At 41.6% G+C, this 23,536-nt stretch overlaps 1 protein-coding gene across 3 annotated transcripts in view; it reads left to right on the plus strand.

The window, feature by feature from the left end:
- LOC126336281 (clusterin-associated protein 1) overlaps positions 1–23,536 on the plus strand; it is a 141,534-nt gene that overhangs the window by 76,688 nt on the left and 41,310 nt on the right. For all 3 annotated transcript variants that reach the window (XM_049999802.1, XM_049999800.1, XM_049999803.1), the window contains one exon: positions 4,073–4,223. In XM_049999802.1, coding sequence (XP_049855759.1) covers positions 4,073–4,223 — 151 coding nt within the window. The remainder of the gene's footprint in view (positions 1–4,072; positions 4,224–23,536) is intronic.

Genomic DNA, 23,536 nt, shown 5'->3' on the forward strand with positions numbered 1-23,536 from the left:
TTACAGAAACACATCACAGTCTTGATTTCAGTGCTTTGGAAACTAACGTGCTGTGTTTGGTGGAATTCGTATTTATACAGGGTGTTTATAAATGAATATAGAGGTTTTAATGCTTTATAATATTTATTTTATTAAACTTACAGTTATAAATAATATGTCAAATGAGAGAGCAGCTCAAACAATTTTCCCAAGAACCTTATAAATGTTCAATGTGGGCACTATTTGTCACACGACATACATTAAGTCTATAGCCGAGTTCTTCCCTAACGTTGATTAGTGTGTCTTCAGTGATTGTAGCAACAGCTGCTTCAATCCGGTTTCTTAATTCAGGCAGGTCTGCTGGTAGTGGAGGCATGTACACACAATCCTTGATGAAGCCCCAAAGGAAAAAATTGCATGTAGGTCGAGTGAATGTGGAGGCCATGCAAAGCAAGCCATGTCATTGGCCCCCTTACGGCCTACGTTCTCTGGCTCATCTTCTTCCAACTGAGGGAAGAGCCATTGCCTAGTGTATCAAGGTAAGGAGTGCCAGTTACAGTAGGTTCACTAAAAAAGAAAGGCCCATAAACTTTCCACTGGGATATGGCACAAAAAACAGTCACTTTAGGGAATCTCACTGCATTTGTACCACCTTGTGAGGATTTTATGACTCCCAGATGTGCACATTGTGAGTGTTAACATGCCCACTAAGGTGAAAGGTCGATTCATCACTGAAGACTACATGGTCTAGAAAAATCTTCATCATCATGAAATAACATTTTGTTTGCAAAGTTGGCATGTAATACAGGTCTACTGGCTTTAGAGCCTGTAATAACTGTAAATGGTAAAGACATAGTTGTCTGCGTTTTCTTAACACTTTCCAAACAGTCGACACGGAACTTGTAATTCACGACTAGCCTTCCGGACTAATTTCTTTGGGCTATGAGCGAACGACTCTCTCACTCGCTCAACAGTCTCTTCACTAACTCTTGATTGTCCTGCGCTCTTCCCTTTACAAAGACAGCTGGTATCTTGAAATTGATGATACAATCTACGAATGTTATTATCACTTGGAGGATCACAATTGAACTTCAGCTGGAATGCACATTGCACAGCAACTACAGATTTGGTCTCTGCAAACTGCAAAACACAATACACTTTCTGTTCACTAGTCGCCATCTTCACCACTACCGCTATTTAGCGGACTGCAGCGGAAACATTGCACACTGCGCATGCGCACTGGTGCCAAACACAATTGTTTGAGTTGCTCTTTCATTTGACATATCATTTATATCTGTATGTTTAATGTAATAAATATTATAAAGCATTAAAACCCCAATATTCATTTATAAACACCCTGTACTTTTGTAATACGAAAATATGCAGTGTATATGTTGCTGCAAATCAAATATCTTTCCAAAATGTATTATTTTTTGTTGGGTTTGATTTCCTATAGTGCCGGGGAGTTCTATGCCGGTGAAACTTTATCATTCGAAGGGCTGATAAGTTTTAGAGTTCTGAGGGAAAGAATACTGTAACATGATGCGGAGAAAGTGTACTTTAACCTAGAAGAATAAGTATTTTCACCCAGGGAAAAACATATTTTTAATCAGGAAATTTGTGAAAAATCTGAGAATTTTTTTTCCTTGTCCACATATACACCATGTCATAATTTGCTTTTAGTGTAATTTAAATTGCCTTAAACTGAAATTGTACAATAGCACTAAAAATAAACAAAGGAGTTGACAACTGCAGGCAATTATGGATCATGATACCTTTTGAGTGTTACTAATTATTATGTATTAACTAAATTACCTTCTTATGAATTATATGTTAGTGCTCTATGCTGATGCTTAGTCTCTTTTTGAGGGTTCCTAATTATTATGTATTAACTAAATTACCTTCTTATTAATTATATGCTTAGTGCTCTATGCTGATGCTTACTCACTGTGCCAGTTGTTTGTTAGATTGACAAAGAGGATTAGCAAACCGAGAAACCATGTATTCAGGTAAGTTATAGAAAAGGTGGCTAGTAAAATACATTTTTTTATTATTATTCAGTACATGGAAATCTCCAATTTCTTGCTCTATGCCATAGGCAATTACCAAAAAGTTTTAGATTTTCTTATTCCTTTTACATGTTGCAGCAAATGATCAGATGTTACAGACAAAATTTGCTTTATTACGTCACTGGTAGATGCAGACCTCAGGGAGGATCAGTTTGGATTCCGTCGAAATGTTGGAACACGTGAGGCAATACTGACCTTACGACTTATCTTAGAAGAAAGATTAAGAAAAGGCAAACCTACGTTTCTAGCATTTGTAGACTTAGAGAAAGCTTTTGACAATGTTGACTGGAATACTCTTTTTCAAATTCTAAAGGTGGCAGGGGTAAAATACAGGGAGCGAAAGGCTATTTATAATTTGTACAGAAACCAGATGGCAGTAATAAGAGTCGAGGGGCATGAAAGGGAAGCAGTGGTTGGGAAAGGAGTGAGACAGGGTTGTAGCCTCTCCCCGATGTTATTCAATCTGTATATTGAGCAAGCAGTAAAGGAAACAAAAGAAAAATTTGGAGTAGGTATTAAAATTAATGGAGACGAAGTAAAAACTTTGAGGTTCGCCGATGACATTGTAATTCTGTCAGAGACGGCAAAGGGCTTGGAAGAGCAGTTGAACGGAATGGACAGTGTCTTGAAAGGAGGATATAAGATGAACATTAACAAAAGCAAAACGAGGATAATGGAATGTAGTCAAATTAAATCGGGTGATGCTGAGGGAATTAGATTAGGAAATGAGACACTTCAAGTAGTAAAGGAGTTTTGCTATTTAGGAAGTAAAATAACTGATGATGGTCGAAGTAGAGAGGATATAAAATGTAGACTGGCAATGGCAAGGAAAGCGTTTCTGAAGAAGAGAAATTTGTTAACATCGAATATAGATTTATGTATCAGGAAGTCGTTTCTGAAAGTATTTGTTTGGAGTGTAGCCATGTATGGAAGTGAAACATGGACGATTACTAGTTTGGACAAGAAGAGAATAGAAGCTTTCGAAATGTGGTGCTACAGAAGAATACTGAAGATAAGGTGGATAGATCACGTAACTAATGAGGAGGTATTGAATAGGATTGGGGAGAAGAGAAGTTTGTGGCACAACTTGACTAGAAGAAGGGATCGGTTGGTAGGACATGTTTTGAGGCATCAAGGGATCACAAATTTAGCATTGGAGGGCAGCGTGGAGGGTAAAAATCGTAGAGGGAGACCGAGAGATGAGTACACTAAGCAGATTCAGAAGGATGTAGGTTGCAGTAGGTACTGGGAGATGAAGCAGCTTGCACAGGATAGAGTAGCATGGAGAGCTGCATCAAACCAGTCTCAGGACTGAAGACAACAACAACAACACGTCACATTTTATTTGATGTTGTTGTGTCCAGCCCTTGCAAGTTCCCCAGGCCATCTTATTTCTGGACCTTCACTCTACAATGTTAATTTCACATTAATCATTGTTTTTTGAAGGCTGGCTCTTCTCTTCTTCAGGGAATATGGTCTAGAGAGAAGTAAAAACTGTATCCTGATTTTTGACAGAAAAGGGTTACCATGATTTATTGATTGTTGAATCCTATAAATGCAATGGCTTTGTCATCACCATCATAGTCTGTGATGTGTCTTTAGCAACAGGCTGTGATTCACAGTGGCCTATTTATTAGGTTGTCTCAGTCTTGTAGGCATTTTGTATTTTGTGCTCCGTTTCTCCACTGTTCTGACAATTTTATGTAACTGTGGAGTACCATACTGGCAGGACACTGAATAGTGGAGGATAATAACCTTTATACTGCCAAGAATCATATAATGCCTGTGGCTAAGTAGGATATGCGGGAGAAGTCTATTTCTCTGTGATAATTGTCAGCAGTGGCTGATAAGTGTACCTCTCATATCTTGTGGATTGATTTAATGTCTCCTGCCTGATCATTCCTCTTGGTGAATGACAAGATTTCTCAATGGGGTGACATTTATCAGCTACTTATATGGCTTGCTACCATGTTTGTTCCTTTCTTATCCAACTGTTAGCAACATTATTGTTCTGTTCACTACAGACCTGCTTTCATGGAGGAGTTTGAACACTTAGAGGCAGTGCTGCGCGACCTCTATACAGACTATGTGGTACGGTTTCGGAGCTTAGCCTATTTGGAACAGCAACAAGAAGACGCTGAGCTTGCAGAACAGGAACGCATGGAAGAGCAACAGGTACAAATGTGTAGATAAAAAATGTGTCTATTGAAGAGCTACATACACTGGCAACATCCAATGTTCTGTTCATAGCACATTAAGAAAAATTGGTAAAGGAATTTATGAACTTGTCACCATTCATGTCACTAGAATTCACCCTCCTGACTGTGATCTCTTTTATGAAGTCTTTCTAAAATTTCTTTGTAGTAATATTGGTTAACTGTTTGTCCTGGAGGCACCCACTCCTTACGAACAATTCCCTAGGAATCAAAGACACACACAAGCATGAATTTCACTTTTGACTTTGACATGTAAGCTTTTTTTGGTCTGGATGATCCCTTTGGGCACCATTGCGAACTTTGGCATTTTGTCTCTGGATCGTACTGAAAAAACCAACTTTCATCACCAGTCATAACATGGCTCAGCAATACTGGGTTGATTTCCATTTGCAATAACAGATCGGCTGCCACATTTTTCCGGGTTTCTTGCTGTTGTGGTGTGAGATTTTTGGGGACCATTTTTGCACAAATCTTTCTCATACCAATATCTGTAGTTATTATTAGACAAACCATTTCTCGATTGATGTTCAGTTCTTCTGCAATCATTTTCATGGATAATCTTCGATCAGATCATACGAGTTCACACGCCCTGGCCAAGTTGACATCCGTCCTTGAGGTTGATGGTCGTCCACTGCGGTCTTCGTATTCAACATTTGTTCTGCCTTCACTAAACATTTTATACCAACGAAAAACTTGAGCTCACGACATAACCTCCTCTCCAAAAGCCTTCTGAAGTTTACCGTAAGTTGTCATCACATTTTCACCCAGTTTAATGCAAAAAGAAATGGCATGCCATTGTGCAATATTATGCGGTTCCATTTCCATGACGAGAGACACAAACACGTGTTAACTTATTACTGCACAACTCACGACTGAGCAGTTGCATCGATGTACTGGTTGGACTAGATGCAGCTTATAGACCAAGGTCAAAGATATTGTGCCTATGCAACCCTGAAAGGGTTGCCACATGTTGCAAAGAAAATCAGTCTCATTACTTTATTGTCGCACTTTGTATGTCCAATTCTGTGTCATTCAGCTATGGCAGACTATTTGTGCATTCTAAGATTGAAATGAAAGTAATAAAATTAGCAGAAAATATGGTGCTTTGGAAGAGTTGCTGTTTCTACACTTGAGCTAAATACTTCAGTTGTTGTTTATCTGCCACAGGTTCCTTAATGTTGAAATGAGTACACCAATTTTATCCCAGAATCACATTTATCTGTGTGCTATGAGAACTAAGTAAAGTTCAAGATGGGATAACAACATTATTGTGAAAAGGGTAGACTGCTACTCACCATATAAAGGAGACATTGGGTTGCAGACAGGCACAATCAGAAGACTGCTATATATTTAGGCTTTTGGCCAAGAGGGCTTTCTTCCAAAGTAGAAAACAGACACTTATTCACACAAGCACAACTCTCACACACATTACCACTGTCCTTGGCCTTGAGGCCAGGCAGTCTGGCCTCAGCAGCCAGACATTCTTTAGTTTTGAATTTATCAGTCGTACATGAGTTGCTGATAACCAAGAGAGAGAAGTGATTCTTGGCATTGTAGCTCTCAGGAACACCCTGGGATGCCCTCTCTGTGAGGCACCCCTGTGCATTTATGAGTCGCAGCCCATGATTTGTGCATGTGCAACTCTGGGCCATATAGTAGTGTAGTTTGCATACTTGTGGTCAGATTTCAGGGCATACAGTTTCCGCTGCTGATAAGTTTGCAGTTTTGATAATACCGAGTATATACACTATGTGATCAAAAGTATCCTGACACCCCCAAAGACATATGTTTCTCATATTAGGTGTATTGTGCTGCCACCTACTGCCATACAGTTCTGCTGCTGATAAGCTTGTGGTTTTGATAATACCGAGCATATACACTATGTGATCAAACGTATCCTGACACCCCAAAAAACATGTTTTTCATATGAGGTGCAGTGTGCTGCTACCTGCTGCCAGGTACTCCATATCAGCGACTGCAGTAGCCATTAGACATAGTGAAAGAGCAGAATGGGCTGCTCCGTGGAACTCACAGACTTTGAATGTGGTCAGGTGATTGGATGTCACTCATGACATATGTCTGCATGTAAGAGTTTCACACTCCTAAACATCCCTAGGTCTACTGTTTCTGATGTGATAGTGAAGTGGAAATGTGAAGGGACATGTACAGCACAAAAACATACAGGCCGACCTCTTTTGTTGACTGATAGAGGTAGCTAACAGTTGAAGAGGGTCACAATGTGTAATATGCAGACATCTATCCAGACAACCTCACAGGAATTCCAAACTGGATCTGGATCCACTGCAGGTACTATTACAGTTAGGCGGAAGGTGAGAAAACTCGGATTCATGGTCAAGCGGCTGCTCTTAATCCACACATCATGCATGCCAGTAAATGCCAAATGGCACATTGCTTGGTGTAAGGAGTGTAAACATTAGACAATTGAACAGTTGATAAACATTGTACGGAGTGATGAATCATGGTACACAATGACAGGGTGTGGGATGCCCGGTGAATGTCATCCGCCAGCGTGTATAGTGCCAACAGTAAAATTCAGAGGCGGTGATGTTATGGCGTGATCGTGTTTTTCGTGGAGGGGCTTGCACCCCTTGTTGTTTTGCATGGCACTATCAAAGCACAGGCCTACATTGATGTTTTAAGCACCTTCTTGCATCCCATTATTGAATAGCAATTCATTGAGGGTGACTACATCTTTTAACATGATCAAGCATCTGTTCATAATGCACAGTCTGTGGTGGAGTGGTTACACGACAATAATATCCCTGTAATGGACTGGCCTGCACAGAGTCCTGTATAAAACCTTTGGGATGTTTTGGTTTGCCGACTTCATGTGTCAGACCTCACTGACCAACATCTATACCTCTCTTCATTGTAGCACTCCATGAAGAATGGACTGCCATTTCCCAAGAAACCTTCCAGCACCTGATTGAAGGTATGCCTGTGAGAGTGGCAGTTATCATCAAAGCCAAGGGTGGAACAACACCATACTGAATTCCAGCATTACTGATGAAGGGTGCCACAAACATGTAAGTCATTTTCAGCCAGATGTTTGGACACATTTGATCACTTAGCATATAACCGTGGCTGTCTTCAGTTGTGCTGCCAGTCTTGATTGGGCTGCTGCACAGGCAACTGCTTAGAATGACTCAGAGAGATGGGTCATTTCGAGCGCGTTCGGCGTTCACGTGCTGCTGTTTACACAACGATTGATAATACTAAAATCAGTACTTAGGCAGGAGAAAAATAAAATAAGGTGAAAGGCATTGCTTCCCATGGTGTCCTGGATGGTCCTTGTATTTTTCCATTTAGTATTTTGAATTTTTCCTTATAAAGGATTATAAATTTAGTCATAGTGTGGGGTAGCTTAACATGGCTATTGTTCGCTGAGAAGCTATTGAGAGTATTGGTGGCATTGAAAGTTTTAAGAATAATAAGAATAGTAATCTTTATTAGCCGTTCAGTATTTTGTTATACAGTGAACTTCGTCCATAAGTTCAATTACAGTATAAAGGTGGTTATATTCTCATAACAGTGTATATGGAGACATCATAATTTACTGCATTTTAATGTTGGTGAAGTTTTTAATGAGGTTGCTGGTACATATTATTTTTGTTGTATGATGCCTTTTGTACTGAGGCTTGCAGAGGCAAGTTTGGGGTACATAGTTTTGAATGTATCAGTCTTGCATGACCTGCAGATGACCAAGGCTTCAGCAAATATTGTTCTGTATTGTAGTGTTATTGGTCCACATACCTACAATAGCATTTTGTGCCTTAGATAACACAAGTCAGTTTAGGTATTAGGTAATGGATACAGAAATATAAAGCTAAAATAATAAATATATGACAATACATATAACATTCATACAGTCATATTATAAAACTAATTTAATTTATAATACTAAATTAGGAAACTATACAATACACTCTGCACAATGACTCTCATGCCTTAAACTGAAAGTTTGACAGATAGTCATACATATACAGCAGTAGCTGTCAGCTGTGGATGTTACACCCATCCCCCCCCCCCCCCCCCCCCCCCCCAACCAACAAGTTAAATGTGCTCTCTTCCACTGAATCTGAAACTGAGCCACTGTGACTCACTTGATCTGTTGGGAAACATGTTGCGTCTCGTGTCAAGGGGAGGCAAAAACCAAAGGGTAGTTGTCTATTAATCATCAGCAGTTCAGACATATGGTGAATAATGAGACACCCCCCCCCCCCCCCCCCTAGAGAAATGGCAGCAATGGATGGAAAGGAATTCCATGTGCACTCAGGTACTGAGTGCATGTGACTGGCAGCCTCATTCAGCTTGTTGAAGAGACTATTCTGGCAGCCATTGAGAGGTCAGGATGCAACCAACTGCAAGATTTGGCACACTTTGGAGCAAACTGTGCCTGTTTTCTGGGATCAAAGGTCATATTTGGATCATTCCAGCAACTAGCAGAGGAGGTTGAGAATACAAGCCTTGCGCACAGAGTTCAAACAAAGCTCACAATTTGCACCACTGTTCCCATAACTGATTGAGACCCTCTTTATTCTGAGTCAACTGGAAGGCTTGAATCAGAGGCTGATAATGTTCCATGATGAACTAGGCTGTGACTTCCTGGACTTGCAACATTGGGTTGAGAACTTGATGGTCCCCCTAGGTGGGTTAGGTGTTTACTACACAGCAGAGGCTGCTACTCAGGTAGCTGACTGTGTGTAGTGTGCAAAAAACGATTTTGTGATTATCCATCCAGTCCACAGAATGATAACAATAGGAGGCCAGAAGGATCAGTGTAATATGCAAAGAACTGTCCCGCACAGGTTAAAGTATTAAAATCCTAGCAGTTAACTGATGAAGTATTCACAACAAAGTGCTTGAGCTTGAAGCATTCATAAAAAGCAGTGAACAGAAATCTGATTTAAATTAAAAATGACAGCATTGAGATTTTCGGGGAAAATTTAGGTATATATTTAACAATAGGCAAATGGGAAAAAGAAATAGTGTATTTGTCACAGAAGACAAGTAACTCAAATCTACTGAGACAGAAATTGAAGCAGTGTGCAAGATTGTTTGGGCAAGACTGAGTATCACGAGCGGGCATAAAATTATAGAGAGATTTTTCTATCGACCACCAGACTGAACTCTTGATGTGATTGAAAGCCTCAGTTCAGTAGTGCAGAAATTCTAAATTACAGTGAATTTATTGAAGGAGACGTTAACCATCCAATAATCTATTGGGATAATTACAGTTTTGTTAGTGGTAGGCACGAAAAGATATCCTGTGAAATATTACTATATGCCTTCCCTGAAAACCACCGAGAACAGATGGTTTGGAATGCCACTCGTGATGGAAATGTGTTGTATCTAATGGCAACAAAGAGACCTTACCTCTTTTTATGTTGTACACATCAAAAACTGCTATCAGTGACCTATGCGGCAGTTTTAGCAGAAATGATTACCAAACTACAGAGAAAGATATATTAGTAAACCAGATGAAGAATAGTAGTATTGTATTTCTGTGAGGAACCTGAAACTTTCAGATCAGGACTGGAGCATGTAGAGAAACTATGCCTCAAGTTGAAAGGAATAGTTATCCATGCACAGAAGAGATATGTATCTAGTAGAACAGTTCATAAAAGTAGGGACCCAACATGGTATACAGTCACCGTAAAGAAATTTCTAAAGAAAAAGAGACTGCCGAGTAATAGGTGCAAAACAAAGTATGGGGCTACAGATGGAGAGATGCTGAATTAAATGCATTTGACTGTCAACAGAACAATTCACGAATTCTACAAAGACTGTCATAGCAGAATATTGTCGAAAGATATTTCACAAAACCTAAAGAAATACCGATAGTATGTAAAGGCTGTTAGTGGTGCCGAAGATAGTGTCTCACAGATGTGACAAGAACTGAAATTGATGGACAGGGTGAGCAACAATCTGCAGCTGTTTGGTGATGTTGTTGAGAGACAGTAGCAGGGTACAAGGTGACTATTTCTAGTTGTTGTGATGAAAGGCAGCCAGCTCCTGAATGTTGAAAATGCAGGTTGGTGTGGATGAGGAGGACAAACAATCCCGTGATGTTAAAATACAATTCAGTCGCTTTAATTGAATATCTAGGCATAATATGAAATACAACGAGCACATAAGGATGGTAGCAGCAAAGGTGAGTGGTCGACTTTGGTTTATTGGGTGAATTTTTGGAAGGTGTGGTTCATCAGTGAAGGAGACCACATCTAGAACCTAGTGTGACCCACTTTTGATTACTGCTCCACTGTTTGGTATCCCCACCACCAGGTCAATTAAAGGGAGACATCGCTAGAATTCAGTAGTGAGCTGCTAAATTTGTTACCGATAAGTTCGATCATCAGGTGAATGTTACTTATGTGCGTCGTGAATGCAAATGGGAATCACTGGAGGGAAGATGACATTCTTTTTGTGGAAGACTGTTGAGAAAATTTAGGGAACTGTCATTTGAAGCTGACTGCAAAATGATTCTACTGCCGCCAATATACACTTTGTGGAAGAACCGTGAAGATGACATCAGGTAAATTAAGGCTCATATGAAGGCATATTGACCATCAGTCTTCCCCCGCTCTCTTTGGAAGTGGAATAGGAAAGGAAATTACTAGTAGTGGTATGAGGTACACTCCACCGTACACCGTACAGTGACTTGTGAAGTTAGTTTATAGATGTAGCAAAGCAAAAACTAAAATGCTCAACTAACCACTTTAGAAAGGAAAACCCAGGATTATTGCCTCAATTTAATTCTCTTACTGAAAATATGTGTGAAATAGTTATTACTATTAGTGGCATTGAGAAACAGGTGAATTGTTAAAACTGAACAAATGGAATTCTGATCAGATTTTATACCGCGTTTGTGAATTAGTTAAATCCTACCATAGATCCCTTGAACAAAAAACTGTGCCCAGCAGTTGGAAGAAAGGGCAGCAGAAGTTATCCGCAGAACTACTGTTCACTATCCTTGACACCCATTTCTTGTAGAATCTTAGAGTATATTCTGACGTTAAACATAATGAGGTATGTCAAACAGAATGGAGGGCCATTTTTAGCATTAGGCGAAACTAGATGGCAAAATTTTAGGAGCTAAAAATAAAAAAAAAAAAAAACAGATCAGATAGCAAAACCATTGAGCAAATAAGCAGAAAAAATGAAAAAAGAGGAAAAATTGCAACACTGAATTGTTTTCAAAAACATATGGAACAGTTACTTAATCAGTCTTCACTTACTTTGACAAAAGTAAACATATTGTTTCTGTCTACTTCAAAACTAAAGCAGCTGCTACTGAAAACGAAACAAAAACGAGTGTGAATCAAGTCATCTCTGTACCGTGCTGGAGTGGGCCATGTGAACTGGCTTGCGATTATGTTGTGACCTGATATCATACCCCCCTCAGTCTGTGTCTCTGCAGATCATTTGTCAAGTGCCAGTTGTATTGAGTGGTTCTATTCATCTTTTTAATTCCACTGTTGTTTCCCGTGGATAATCGATCACATATTCACAAGTTAGGTTTTGTACTTCTCTTTCAACATGTGTAAAAGGTAAATGCAGTTCATCATATTCAGATATAAAAATGTGTTGGTGTCTGTCTGAAAGTCTGTCTCTGAGTATCTCAGACTCTCAGCATGTGAAAATAACTAGATTGTCTTTTCTTAAACACATTATCTGTCTTGTTTAAAAATTGAGCACAAAAAATAAGAAACTGGGGATTTGTTGTCTTCATTCAGTTCTAACTGAATTGAGGACAAAGTATGAAAATTGAGGAATTTCCTCAGGAAATGAGAACATCTTGTCATCTTAGTTTAATGATGAAAAGTATAATTAGAGATTTTCATTGTTGTGCTGGTGGTGGTTGAGGGAAGGGGGAGGCATCATTTTTCAGTTCTCTCCTAGGGTGGCAAAACTCTTAGCAATGCCCCTGTTTCGTGACTTCCTCCATGCCAACTAGAACAGATTCCAAAACATACATCACATGAAGCCCACTTGCAATTTTTTCAATGACATAGTGAAAGACACAGATCAGGTTAGTCATGTGTTTGCAGTATTCCTTGATTTCCATAAATCATTTGACTCAGTGCCATATCTACACTTATTACCAAAATTCCTATCATATGGGGTATCAAGTGAAATTTATGAATGGATCAAGATTTCTTGGCAGGGAGGATACATTAAGATATATCAGAAGGACAGCTATCGACACATGTAGAAGTAACTTTAGGGGTGCGTCTGTGGAAAGTGTAGTTGCAACCCTCGATATTAATGCTGTAAAAGTTAATTACCTTGTGGACAATAGTAATAGCTACCTGAGAGTTTCCACAGACAATGCAGTTATCTGTAATAAAGCAGCTTCTGAAAGCAGCTGCACAAATATTCAGTCAGATTTTGATAAGGTGTCAAAGTGGTGCAGAGAATTAAATATTCAGAAAAGCAAAATTGGGCACTTCAGGAAAGGGGGTGAGGGGAGAGGGGGAAAGAAAGGTAGTTTCCTGTAACTGTAATATCAGTGAATCACAGTTGGAATTAGTCCATTCACACAAATACCTGGGAGTAACACTTTGTAGGGACCTGAAATGGAATCATGACATAGTCTCTGTCAGACTGCGGTTCATTGGTAGAATACTAGGGAATCTCGGCCAGTCTACAAAGGTGTCTGCATACTATGCAGTAGTGTGTTGTTTTGAGTGTCCCAAATGTGCTAACTCATATGCAGATTCGCTAGTTTGGGATGTGGTTGTCTGATTAACATCTGATCCTTAAGTCCAAACTGTGGTATTGACCTTGTCCAACCTTTTTTGAGCCTATATTGCCTCGGTTGTGGCACTTCACAAGGTTACGGTGGTGGCAATAGCCCTCTTTTTCATAATTGGCAGGTGGTGCTATTACTTGTGTGTGGTAAACAGCTCCTGGTGCCCCACTGTGTTCCCCAGGTAGCCTTCCCTCCCACAGAATCATCGTTTGTTGATGCAGTTGACGATTCCGGTACAGTGACATCATGGAGCTGACTTTTCACCTGCGTCGAACTCAGTAAGTTTGAATTATTTATTTATTTGAGTCAATCGTGCAATCGTAATTCCTGACCGTGGCATTTTTAGAGTTCTTGACATTGCTCTCCTTCTGGACATTTGGCCACCATTTGTGACAGTTGGCAAGTTGCAGGTTGGTCATCAGTGGACTCTGGGGCAGTCTGCGAAGTGACCCTCTTTCATGTATCACCTTTCTGTATTTTGCTTACACTGCTAGTGGATGGACAACCAGTTGAATTTCAAGTAGACAGGGGAATGGTGTTCAGCTTCATTAGTGTAGATATGTATGACTCGTGGGCTGCCCAGCATTGCAACGGCTGCCAGTTCAAGTTGTTTCTTATAGTAAACAGTTTATTCCTTCAGGGGAGGGGAGAGGGGATACTTTGGGGGAGGGGCACAATTTTTCTTCTCTGCTTGTTATAAGAATGTGCAATGGCACCTTACATTATTAGTGGGCAGTAACCCATTGGCACAAAATATCTTTGTGTTAGACACTTTTTCTGTTTTTGGCTTCCAGATAATTGAAGAAGATCTGGATTCCTTATTACGGTCATACAACTAGATCTTTGAGAATTCCTTGGGCCAGGCAGAAGATTTCAAGGCACACATCTCTCTCAAACTTTCAGTGCCTAATTTTGTCGCCCCTTCCCTTCTCCGTGCACACTCAAGTCAAGGCTGACTTACAGTGATGTCAGGATCTGGGTCTCATTACTTCTATTTTGTCGAGTCTGTGGGTCAACCCTTTAGTGGTGATTCAGAAGTCCTGTACCTTGGTGGTGATTTTAAACAGGCAGTCAATTTGCAGTTTGTGACACAGATTCATATCCAATTCCTCGGCCAGAGGAGTTTTGGCAAATTCATCGGGGAGCCTGCATTTTTCACACATTGACTTGTGCGATACATACCTTAAATTTCCATCAGATGCAGCTTCTCAGACTTTCTCGGTACTCTACGTTCCCTTTGGATTGTACCAGTTTAATCGCTTACCTTTTGGGAACTTGACTATGCCAGGAATTTATCATTGATATTCGGAACAGTTGATTCAGGAAATCCCCTTGTTGACATCTGGGTTATGGGCTCTTCACAAGAGGAGCATGTACGTAATGCTACCATTGGTGTTCTGGTGCCTTCTGGAGAAAGGCCTGTGTTGCAAACTGGAAAAATGCAATTTTTTCACAGTCTTCAAAATATGTTATTAAAATTTGCTGATGTTTACATCTTCAAACAAGACTCAGCTAGCAGTTCATTAGATTTTTGCTTTCTTCATTATGGGACCTCTAGCATATATTATGTCACAGTAGGACATTATGCAGAGAATTGGCAATAAAGCCAAAATAAGTTTATATACTAAAATAAAATGTCAAGCAGTATACTGTTTTCCAATCCTCTGCAGATTTTTGGTTGTCACATTCTTTTCATTGTTGTTGTGAAAACCTTTTTCTCTGTGGCTGCAAAACATCAAGCCATGACTTCAAGCAGCCCCACCAACAGATTGAGACTCTAACTTGCCATACTGCCTTGTAGACGTGATACACTCATGTCTTTCATCGCAACCTGTAAAACCTGCACATATCACAAGCCATTCGTCTCACAGTGTGATGTCCAAAACTCAACTGCCAGGAAAATAATCTTTCTTCAAATCTCACGAGTGTCTTTTCATCGAATTTGACATGTCACATCTTATATCATCCAACTGAGATGAAAGATGTCATGAAAGTTTTCCAGCTTAGCTGACCAAAAACAGCTGGCAATTCATTAATTATTAATAAACACTAATGTTATCCATAAAATTCTCTCTAATTTCGTGCATTTAATTTTCATTCATGTCCACAAATGTGTGCAAGTGTGTGCCTCTCCTGCTTATTATTATATATTAAAACATTCTTTCACCCCTTTTTATTTCTGGGCGAATTTTCTGCAGAAGACCTGTTTAAGTATTTTTCATTTAAATCTGTTTTACAATGTACCTCACTCTGTCTTCCTTTCAGTTAAATCTAGGAATTTGTCATTTCCTCACAAAGATAATGACCTTCTTTAGTTTGAATATTCTGTAGTGAATACCCACTGTTCTTTCAAGAGAAAAATTTTGGTGCAATTTCTTTAATAATACATATCTTTTGCTACCTTGTTCTTAATTATATATGCTCCCTATCTGTTTAGTCTATGTTAGTTTTAAATTCTCATTTCATTGAGTTTGTTTCATTTTTTACCATGTGTAATGCATAACATAATCATGAAATTTGTGGAGACCCTCTGCTTAGCTTACTTTATTTTTGTTAAGAGTTATTGAGTACTGTTTCCCCTTTTATCAGTCTACAGGGAACTATATTATTGTTGCTATACCCCTGAGTACAGATATGAAGACAAGTTAACAAGGTTATTCCACTTTTCGACTTTACATTCACTGTGTATGTGTTCTCTTTCTTCTAAATGATATAATCATATTTATGCTTCATAATTTTACTAAACACCCACATATAGGTTTCTTACATTTCTTTTACAAATAGTTGGTTCTATCACATTCAAGGAACCACATGATGCAAGGTAATCATAACCTATTATTGCTAACTGTAACTCTTAGACATCTGTTGTGCCAAGCATGTCCAGAAACATCTCTGTCATAAGTCAGCACTATGCAGGTGAGTGTCTTTATACTCATTCAGTTTGGAGAGTTCTTTACAAATGGGAACCAATTACATTACCATTTCTTATCTCCATAAGAACAGCTTCTACCGTCTTCTGTGAGAAGTCGCCTACCATACTTATCATGCTAATGTCCTTCTTCCAGTCCTACTCTCCTAAACCTTCCACGGTTTCACAAACCTTGGCACAAGCCATCAGTTTCATCAGTTCACGTTCTCTTTCTCCCCCAGGGGGCTCACCACTCTCTGGCGGGTTCGTGCTTGGCTATCACAGGGCCCCAGCCTTTGCAGCATTTTTTCCCTTCTGTGCTGCGTGTCAATCCTCTTGCTATTCTTTTTCCCCTCCCTTGCGGAACATGTCTGGGCCGTTATTGGGAATGTTCTGCTTTGTCTGTCGCTGATATAAGAACAGTTTCACATTTGTTTTTTGCTCCCTTTTTCTTTATCCATTTCCCTTCTCCTCTCATTCCTCTGCTTCGGTGTTTGAGGTTTCCCTTTCTCTTCTTCCTCCCTGTGTGCTCCTGAAGGCCGGCCTACACGTCTGACGCACAACGGGAGACTGAGTAATGTGTAATTCCCAGCCCTGGGTCGACAGGTAGGGTTCGCGTGTACCCCCTGGTACAGGCCAGGCCCAGGGAGGGTTATTGCCTGGGCTGCAACCTTCCCAAACTGCTGATTGGTCCCTCTGTCAGGTGTTCGAGAGGTGTGAGCAGTCAATTAAGGCAGGTGCATGCCCTCGTGAAGGCGGCCCCCAGTTGGAAAGAGCACACCGTCAGAGACGCTGGCCATCGTGGGGCATTTTCTTGCAATGATTCGATCGTCTTCCCAATTGGTGTCTATGAAATGTAAATGTAATGAGGCTAATGATTCAAATACGCTTCCCGCTGCACCATGGTTCCTCTCACGTACTGAAGACGGGCAATCCTTCCCACGGTAAATACGTTTGTTATTCAGAAAGGAGTCGGTGCAATTGCCGGCCACGTGAAATCCTGCTATCTTTTACGGAATGGCACTTTGCTTTTGGAGACTACTTCTGATTCTCAAACACAACAGCTGCTTGCTGCCTCACTTCAACTTTACCTGTGATGTACAAGCAGTGTTTGGAGGTAGTACTTGGCTCAACTTGCTGTTGTATGGGGCAATCAAGCAGATTATGGTGGCCTTGAAGCTTTTCCGGATGCTAACATTCTGGCTTGGAAGACATGGAGTATTTCTGAGACTACAGGACTGTTGGCTAAACAGCCTTATGGTACTCTTGTTCCAAGTATGCCATTTGTTTTGAGTACGAGAAAAAAGAAGAAATTGAATGCTGATGAGTACCTTTTTATATGGGCCAAAGTTGGTAATGGTAATTGTTCATGTTCAGGCCCATAGACCTTCAAATTCCTCCCTTGGTGTAATTTACACCGGGCTGCTCGATGGTCTAACCGACACTGAAATCCAATATTACCTCTGTGATCAGGGTCTCATTGCTGTCCATAGTGTAATAAAAGTGGTAGATTCCCCATTAGTTCCCACATGCACTCTTTTTCTCACCTTTGATAGAGTGGTGCTGCCGTCCAAGGCCAAAGCAGACTACGAAATCATCACAGTCCGGCTGTACATTCCAAACCCGATGCGCTGCTACCAGTGTCATCATTTCAATGTATTGTTGACACCCAGCCAAGTCTGTAATCTGCGATAGGGATGCGCACGAGGGTGACTGTCTGCCCCCTCTCCCCGCTGTATCAAGTGCAATGGCGACTGTACTGCCTCCGCTTGGGATTGTCCCGTGTATCTCGATGAGTAGGTTTTCCGACAGAGATCCGGGTAAAGGAAAAATTGCCTTACCCAGTCGCTTGCAAGTTACTGGCTAGTTGCAAACACTCTACTCTCCCATCTGGCACCTACAGTTCTGTTCTTGTTACCCCTTACTCCACGAAGGATGTGGCCACGCAGACATGCAAACTCCAATTCGGCTCTGAGGTTGTGAAATTGCACAGTGTCAAGGTAGCATCCAGCAGTGCAACAAGATGTCAAACTCTTGTCTCAAGGGGCGAAGCCACCAGCTACACGACCGGTAGGCCGGAGAGGACAGAAGAAGTACTCCCGTGAAGACTTACACTGTCCCTCCAGCCAAACAACATGCAAGTCTTCTTCTAACCGGAAAGGATCGAGGAAGTGCACCAAAGGCAAACGGTCTTCTCCTTTGCCAACTTGAAGATCCTGACGGCCACCGTGTCGCCGGTGCACACCACCTACTGTTTTTCAGTGCTGGACTCCACAGACTGACTGCACGAGCAAACCTATGCTTCTGTGGACCCTGTGGAGCAGGATCCTCCTGCTTCTGTGCCCTGTAGTAGTGACTTTTCACCGACTGTCACTCGGCAGCTGCCGAGGTGACACCCCTACATCTCTTCCTCATCGTGACTCTCCATTCGTGGCTTTCAGTCCCACAGAGAGGATTTACAGATGCTTTTAGCATCTCAGCGTCCCCTTGTACTCTGCCTTTAAGAAACAAAATTGTGTTCTCACTATGGTTTTGAGCTTTCACATTTCTTACCGATTCGTTTTGATCTTCCCCCCCTGAGGGCGGCAATCCACCTCGTGGGGGCATCGTGCTGCTCGTACGGGATGACATTTGTAGTCACCCATCTCCCCGATTACCCATCTACAAGCTTTTGGAGTTTACTGTTTCCCTCCTCACCTGACTTTTTCCCTCTGTACCATTTACATCCCTCCGTCATTTGATGTCACCAGGGCAGACTGCCTTCAGCTTATTGGGCAGTTACCTCCCCCATTTTTGCTCCTTGGTGACTTTAATGCACAGCATTCCCTTTGGGATTCTCCCAGGACCTGTCAGAGAGATACCCTTTTGGCTGACCTTCTTAACCAACTTAACCTCTTCTGCCTTGACACTGGAGCACCCACTTTTCTTTTCAACTCCTCACACACCTATTCCCATTTGGACCTATCATTCTGCACCGCACAGCTTGCCCATTGTCTTCTTGGAGACCTTCGAAGTTGTGATGACCGAGTGGAATTTCTCACAAACATTATCCTTATTGCTGCAGAATGTTCCATTCCTCGCACTTTGTCTTTACCATATCATGTCTGAGTCTGTTGGTGGACTGAGGAATGCCATGACGCGATTCATGGATGGCGATGTGCTCTCCATGTTTTTAACCATCATCCTACGATGACCAACTGCATTAATTATAAACAGATGGGTGCAAAGTGTTGTCGCGTTTTCCGGGATAGCAAAAGAGCTAGTGGGATTTGATTCACTAGTTTTTGTTAACAGTTCCACCCCTTCTTCTGTCGTGTGGGTCACCCTCCGAAGGCTCTCTGAGACCAATATCCATTCCCCAACTACCAGCCTGACAGTAGCAGACGATTGTCATCATGGACCCTATTACTATCTCTAACACCTTGGGCTGCCATTTTGCGGAACTTTTGAGCTCTTCCTACTATCACCCTGCCTTCCTCTATCGGAAATGAGTGGAGGAGGCTTTGGCAGTACCCTTCTCTTCTCTGAATCATGAGTGCTACACTGCCACCTTTACTGTGAGGGAGCTCATCCCAATCCCCCACCCTAATGCCAGACACCAGACACTATCCACATTCAGATGTTGCAGCAACTTTCTCTTGTGGGCAAGCACTTTGTGCTTAATACGTACAACCACATCTGGGTGGAGGGCACATTTCCCGAATGCTGGCATGAAGCCACCATCATACCCATACGTAAGGCCGGTAGGCCAAAAAACCTTCCTTCTAGCACTGCCCCATCTGTCTTACCAGCTGCTTTTGCAAGATGATAGAATGTATTATTCATGTCCGGCTGGTATGGTGGCTCGAATCTCGCAATTTACTACTGGCGAATGCACAGTGTGGATTCTGAGTGCAGCATTCTGCAGTTGACCATCTTGTTACTTTTTCCACCCATGTCACGAATGATTTTCTGCGGAAAGCCCAGACTGTGGCCGTGTTTGTCGATTTGGAAAAGGCCTATGACATCTGCTGGAGAACTGGTATCCTCTGTACTCTTTACACTTGGGGCTTCTGTGGCCGCCTGCCCTGTTTCCTGCAGGAATTTTTAAAAGACTCAGTTTTCAAGATAAATGCAAGTTCTGCCTTGTCGGACACTTTTATTCAGGAAAATAGTAAGGTTCTGTGTTCCGTCCAGAACATTGTCTCCTTTGCTGTCACCATTAACCGTATAATCTCCTGCCGGGCATCTCAGGTTCCATTTTTGTTGATGATTTTGCTGTCTATTGCAGTTCTTCACAGACCTGTCTCACTGAGCAGTGTCTTCAGCATTGTCTTGATCGGCTTTACTCCTGGAGCATCGACAATGGCTTTTGCTTTTCGACTGACAAAACCATCGGTATGAATTTCTGGTGATGCACTTGGTTTCTTCCAGCATCTTTACATTTTCTGCCAGTTGCTCTTCCATTCATTGAAACTACAAAATTTCTGGGCCTCATGCTCAATAGGAAACTCTCTTGGTCCTCCCGTGTGTCTTATCTGGCAGTCCGCTGTACGCAGTTCCTCAATGTCCTACATGTCCTCAGTGGTACTTCTTAGGGTGCCGATCGAACCATCCTTCTCCATTTGTATCGGTCCCTCATCTGTTCAAAACTCGACTACGGGTGCTTTGTTTATGCGTTGGCACATCCATCTCTCTTACGCTGTCTCAACACTATCTTCCATTATGGCATCCATTTGGCCATGGGGTGCCCTTAACATTAGCCCATTTGAGAGTCTGTATACTGAAGCTGCTGAACTACCATTGTCCTACTGCCATGACTTGTTCTCCAGCAGGTATGTATGCTGTTTGTCTGCCATGCATGGCCACATATCCTATGCCTCCTTCTTTGATGATTCCTTGGATCGCTAGTATGGGGAGCATCCCTCTTCTCTGTTACCTCCTGGAGTCCACTTTTGGCACTTGCTATGGTGGCTTAACTTCACACTACCTGCAAAATTTCCCAGTGGGTGTGAACCATTCACCACATTGGCTTCGTGAAGCAGCCCATGTTAACATTGGCCTCAATTTGCTTCCTAAGGAAACTACTCCAGCCTCGGTCCTTCACCTTCAGTTTCATGATCTTCGCATGTAACTTCACGATATTACCTTTGTATACACTGATGGCTCTCGGACTGACCCTGGGGTCAGCAGTGCCTTTGCCATTAGTACCCGTATCTTTTGATATTGGCTTCCAGCACACTGCTAAGTATTTACATGTGAACTTTTCGGCCTGAATCAGGCCACGGAGTACATACAGCAACACAGTCTTTTTAACTGTGATCTCTGCTCAGACTCACTCAGTGCCCTCCAAAGTCTATGTGCGCTGTACACTGTCCATCCCTTAGCTCAGTGGGTCCAGGAAAACTGTCACTCGCTCACTCTTGATGGAGCCAGTGTGATGTTTCTGTGGGTTCCTGATCATGTCGGTCTGCCAGGACACGAGGCTGCTGACACTGCTGCCAAGGCTGCAGTCCTCTTGCCTCAGCCTGTGAGTTCCTATATCCCTCCAATGATCTCTGTGTTTCCGTCTGTCAGGAGGTGGTGTCCCTTAGGCATTGCCAATGGTCCTCCCTTCACAGGAATTAGGTCCACCTTATTAAGCCTTTCCCAGTGGCTTGGGCAACCTCCTCTCGGCCCACCCACTGGGATGAGGTCGTTTTAAGCAGGCTGTGTATTGGGTACTGCTATTTTAGTCATTGTCATTTGATAAGTGGCACTACCTTACCACTTTGTACACCTTTCGCCCAAGTTTTAACTGTCTGCCTCATCCTGATGGAATGCCCATTTTTTAACCATTTACGTTCCCGCTTGGGTTTGCCATGTGAGTTATCAGTTGTTTTAGCAAATGACACATGGGCTTTTTATCTGCCAAAGCAATATGATGAAAGCCATTTAATGTTTGGTTTTGGACCTCCATTTCCATATTGTGTCTAAATTAGCCCTTTTTCCACGTGCCTGTTTTTAGCTGCCTTCTATTATGTCAATTGGGACTGACATATAGTCATTTTTTAACTCCTTTCTGTCTTCGTGTTCTATAGTTTTGACTTGGACATGTATGAACCCAGTCATTTTTTGCACCCTAAAGCAAAGCAAAACAAAACCAAACCAAATGAAACCAACCTTCTCTTTCCTCTCCAACACATTAATTCTATGAGGTACAATGCATCCCAAAAACCAATAATAATCAAAGTATTCTACCCTTTCTCATGTTCATTTATTTGAAGAAATTTCTCTTTAGAGTTTTAAGTTCCCTTTGATGCCTGTAAATTGATGGTCTCAAGCCCCTCTGGGAACGCACTTTCACCTACACTTCCTTTGGTGTTTTTATATACTTATAATCCTCCCACCGACATACCTATGGTCCCCTTCTCTCGGTACTGTGCTGTAAATTTCTTAACCCATTCGTTTCTGTTCTATCTCTACACTTTACTCATTATTTTTACAACTTCAGATTAATATACAGGGGGAAGTGAAATTCGCACACTCGGGCTTCACAGTGTGACTCCTCACATGCCAGAGATAAAAAAAAAAAATATCTGTCACGAAATTTCATCCGGCGAGTACATCTGGCAGAGAAAGGACGTTTGAGAATGGCAATCTGGCAACACTGTAACTCCATGTCTGGTAACTACCTCTGGCAGCACATATTATTCATGCTGTACGGTTGGTGCAGTGGATAGAGTTTTGGGTTAATATGCAGGAAGTCGATGGTTCGAACCTTGTTTGAGGCGCATTTTTTTTATTTGTGAATTTCATTCTGACATTTCGTACTGTAATATACACCACTTATTAGGTCACGTGTATCCTAAATGTACAACATTTTGTAACACTGAACACAATAAAAAAATGTTCAAATGTGTGTGAATTCCTAAGGAAGCAAACTGCTGAGGTCATCGGTCCCTAGACTTACACGCTACTTAAACTGACTTAAACTAACTTTATGCTAAGGACAACACACATATCCACGTCCGAGGGAGGACTCGAGTTCTGGCAGGAGGGGCCACGAAATCAGTGACGTGCCGCCTCAAACCACGTGGCCACTCCGTGTGGCGAACGTAACAAGTATGTGGTTAGACAAATAAGAAGTAGACAGTTGAAACAAATGACCTGTCATAGGACAGTATATACAAAAATAATATCAATTTCAACAAGCTGAAGATGATAGCACAGCACAATAACACATCTACTTGTCATTTATACTACATGTAATACGAGCGCTCACATGTCACACATTAGCAACCGGTGAAAATAATAATTTCCATATTCATGGCCACGTGATCTTCACAATAGAATACGTTGTCCTCAGAACAACAGATGCTCAAAGCAACCTCCATGCATGTCCAAACATTGTACAGTCTGCCGGATTGTACAGCTCTGGACCCTTAGCAGCAAAACTGCGTACTCAGTAACGAGAGTAGCGTGAACGTGCGTTACCAATTCTTCCACATTCGTCGGTGGAGTAGAGTATACGTGCTCCTTCAGGTGTCCCCATAGGAAGAAATCCAGGTCATTTAGGTCAGGTGAATGCGGTGGCTATAAAACTGGACCTCCATGTCCGAGCTATTTC

This window comes from Schistocerca gregaria, chromosome 2 (genome assembly GCF_023897955.1).
Source record: "Schistocerca gregaria isolate iqSchGreg1 chromosome 2, iqSchGreg1.2, whole genome shotgun sequence".
Classification (NCBI taxonomy): Eukaryota; Metazoa; Arthropoda; class Insecta; order Orthoptera; family Acrididae; genus Schistocerca; species Schistocerca gregaria.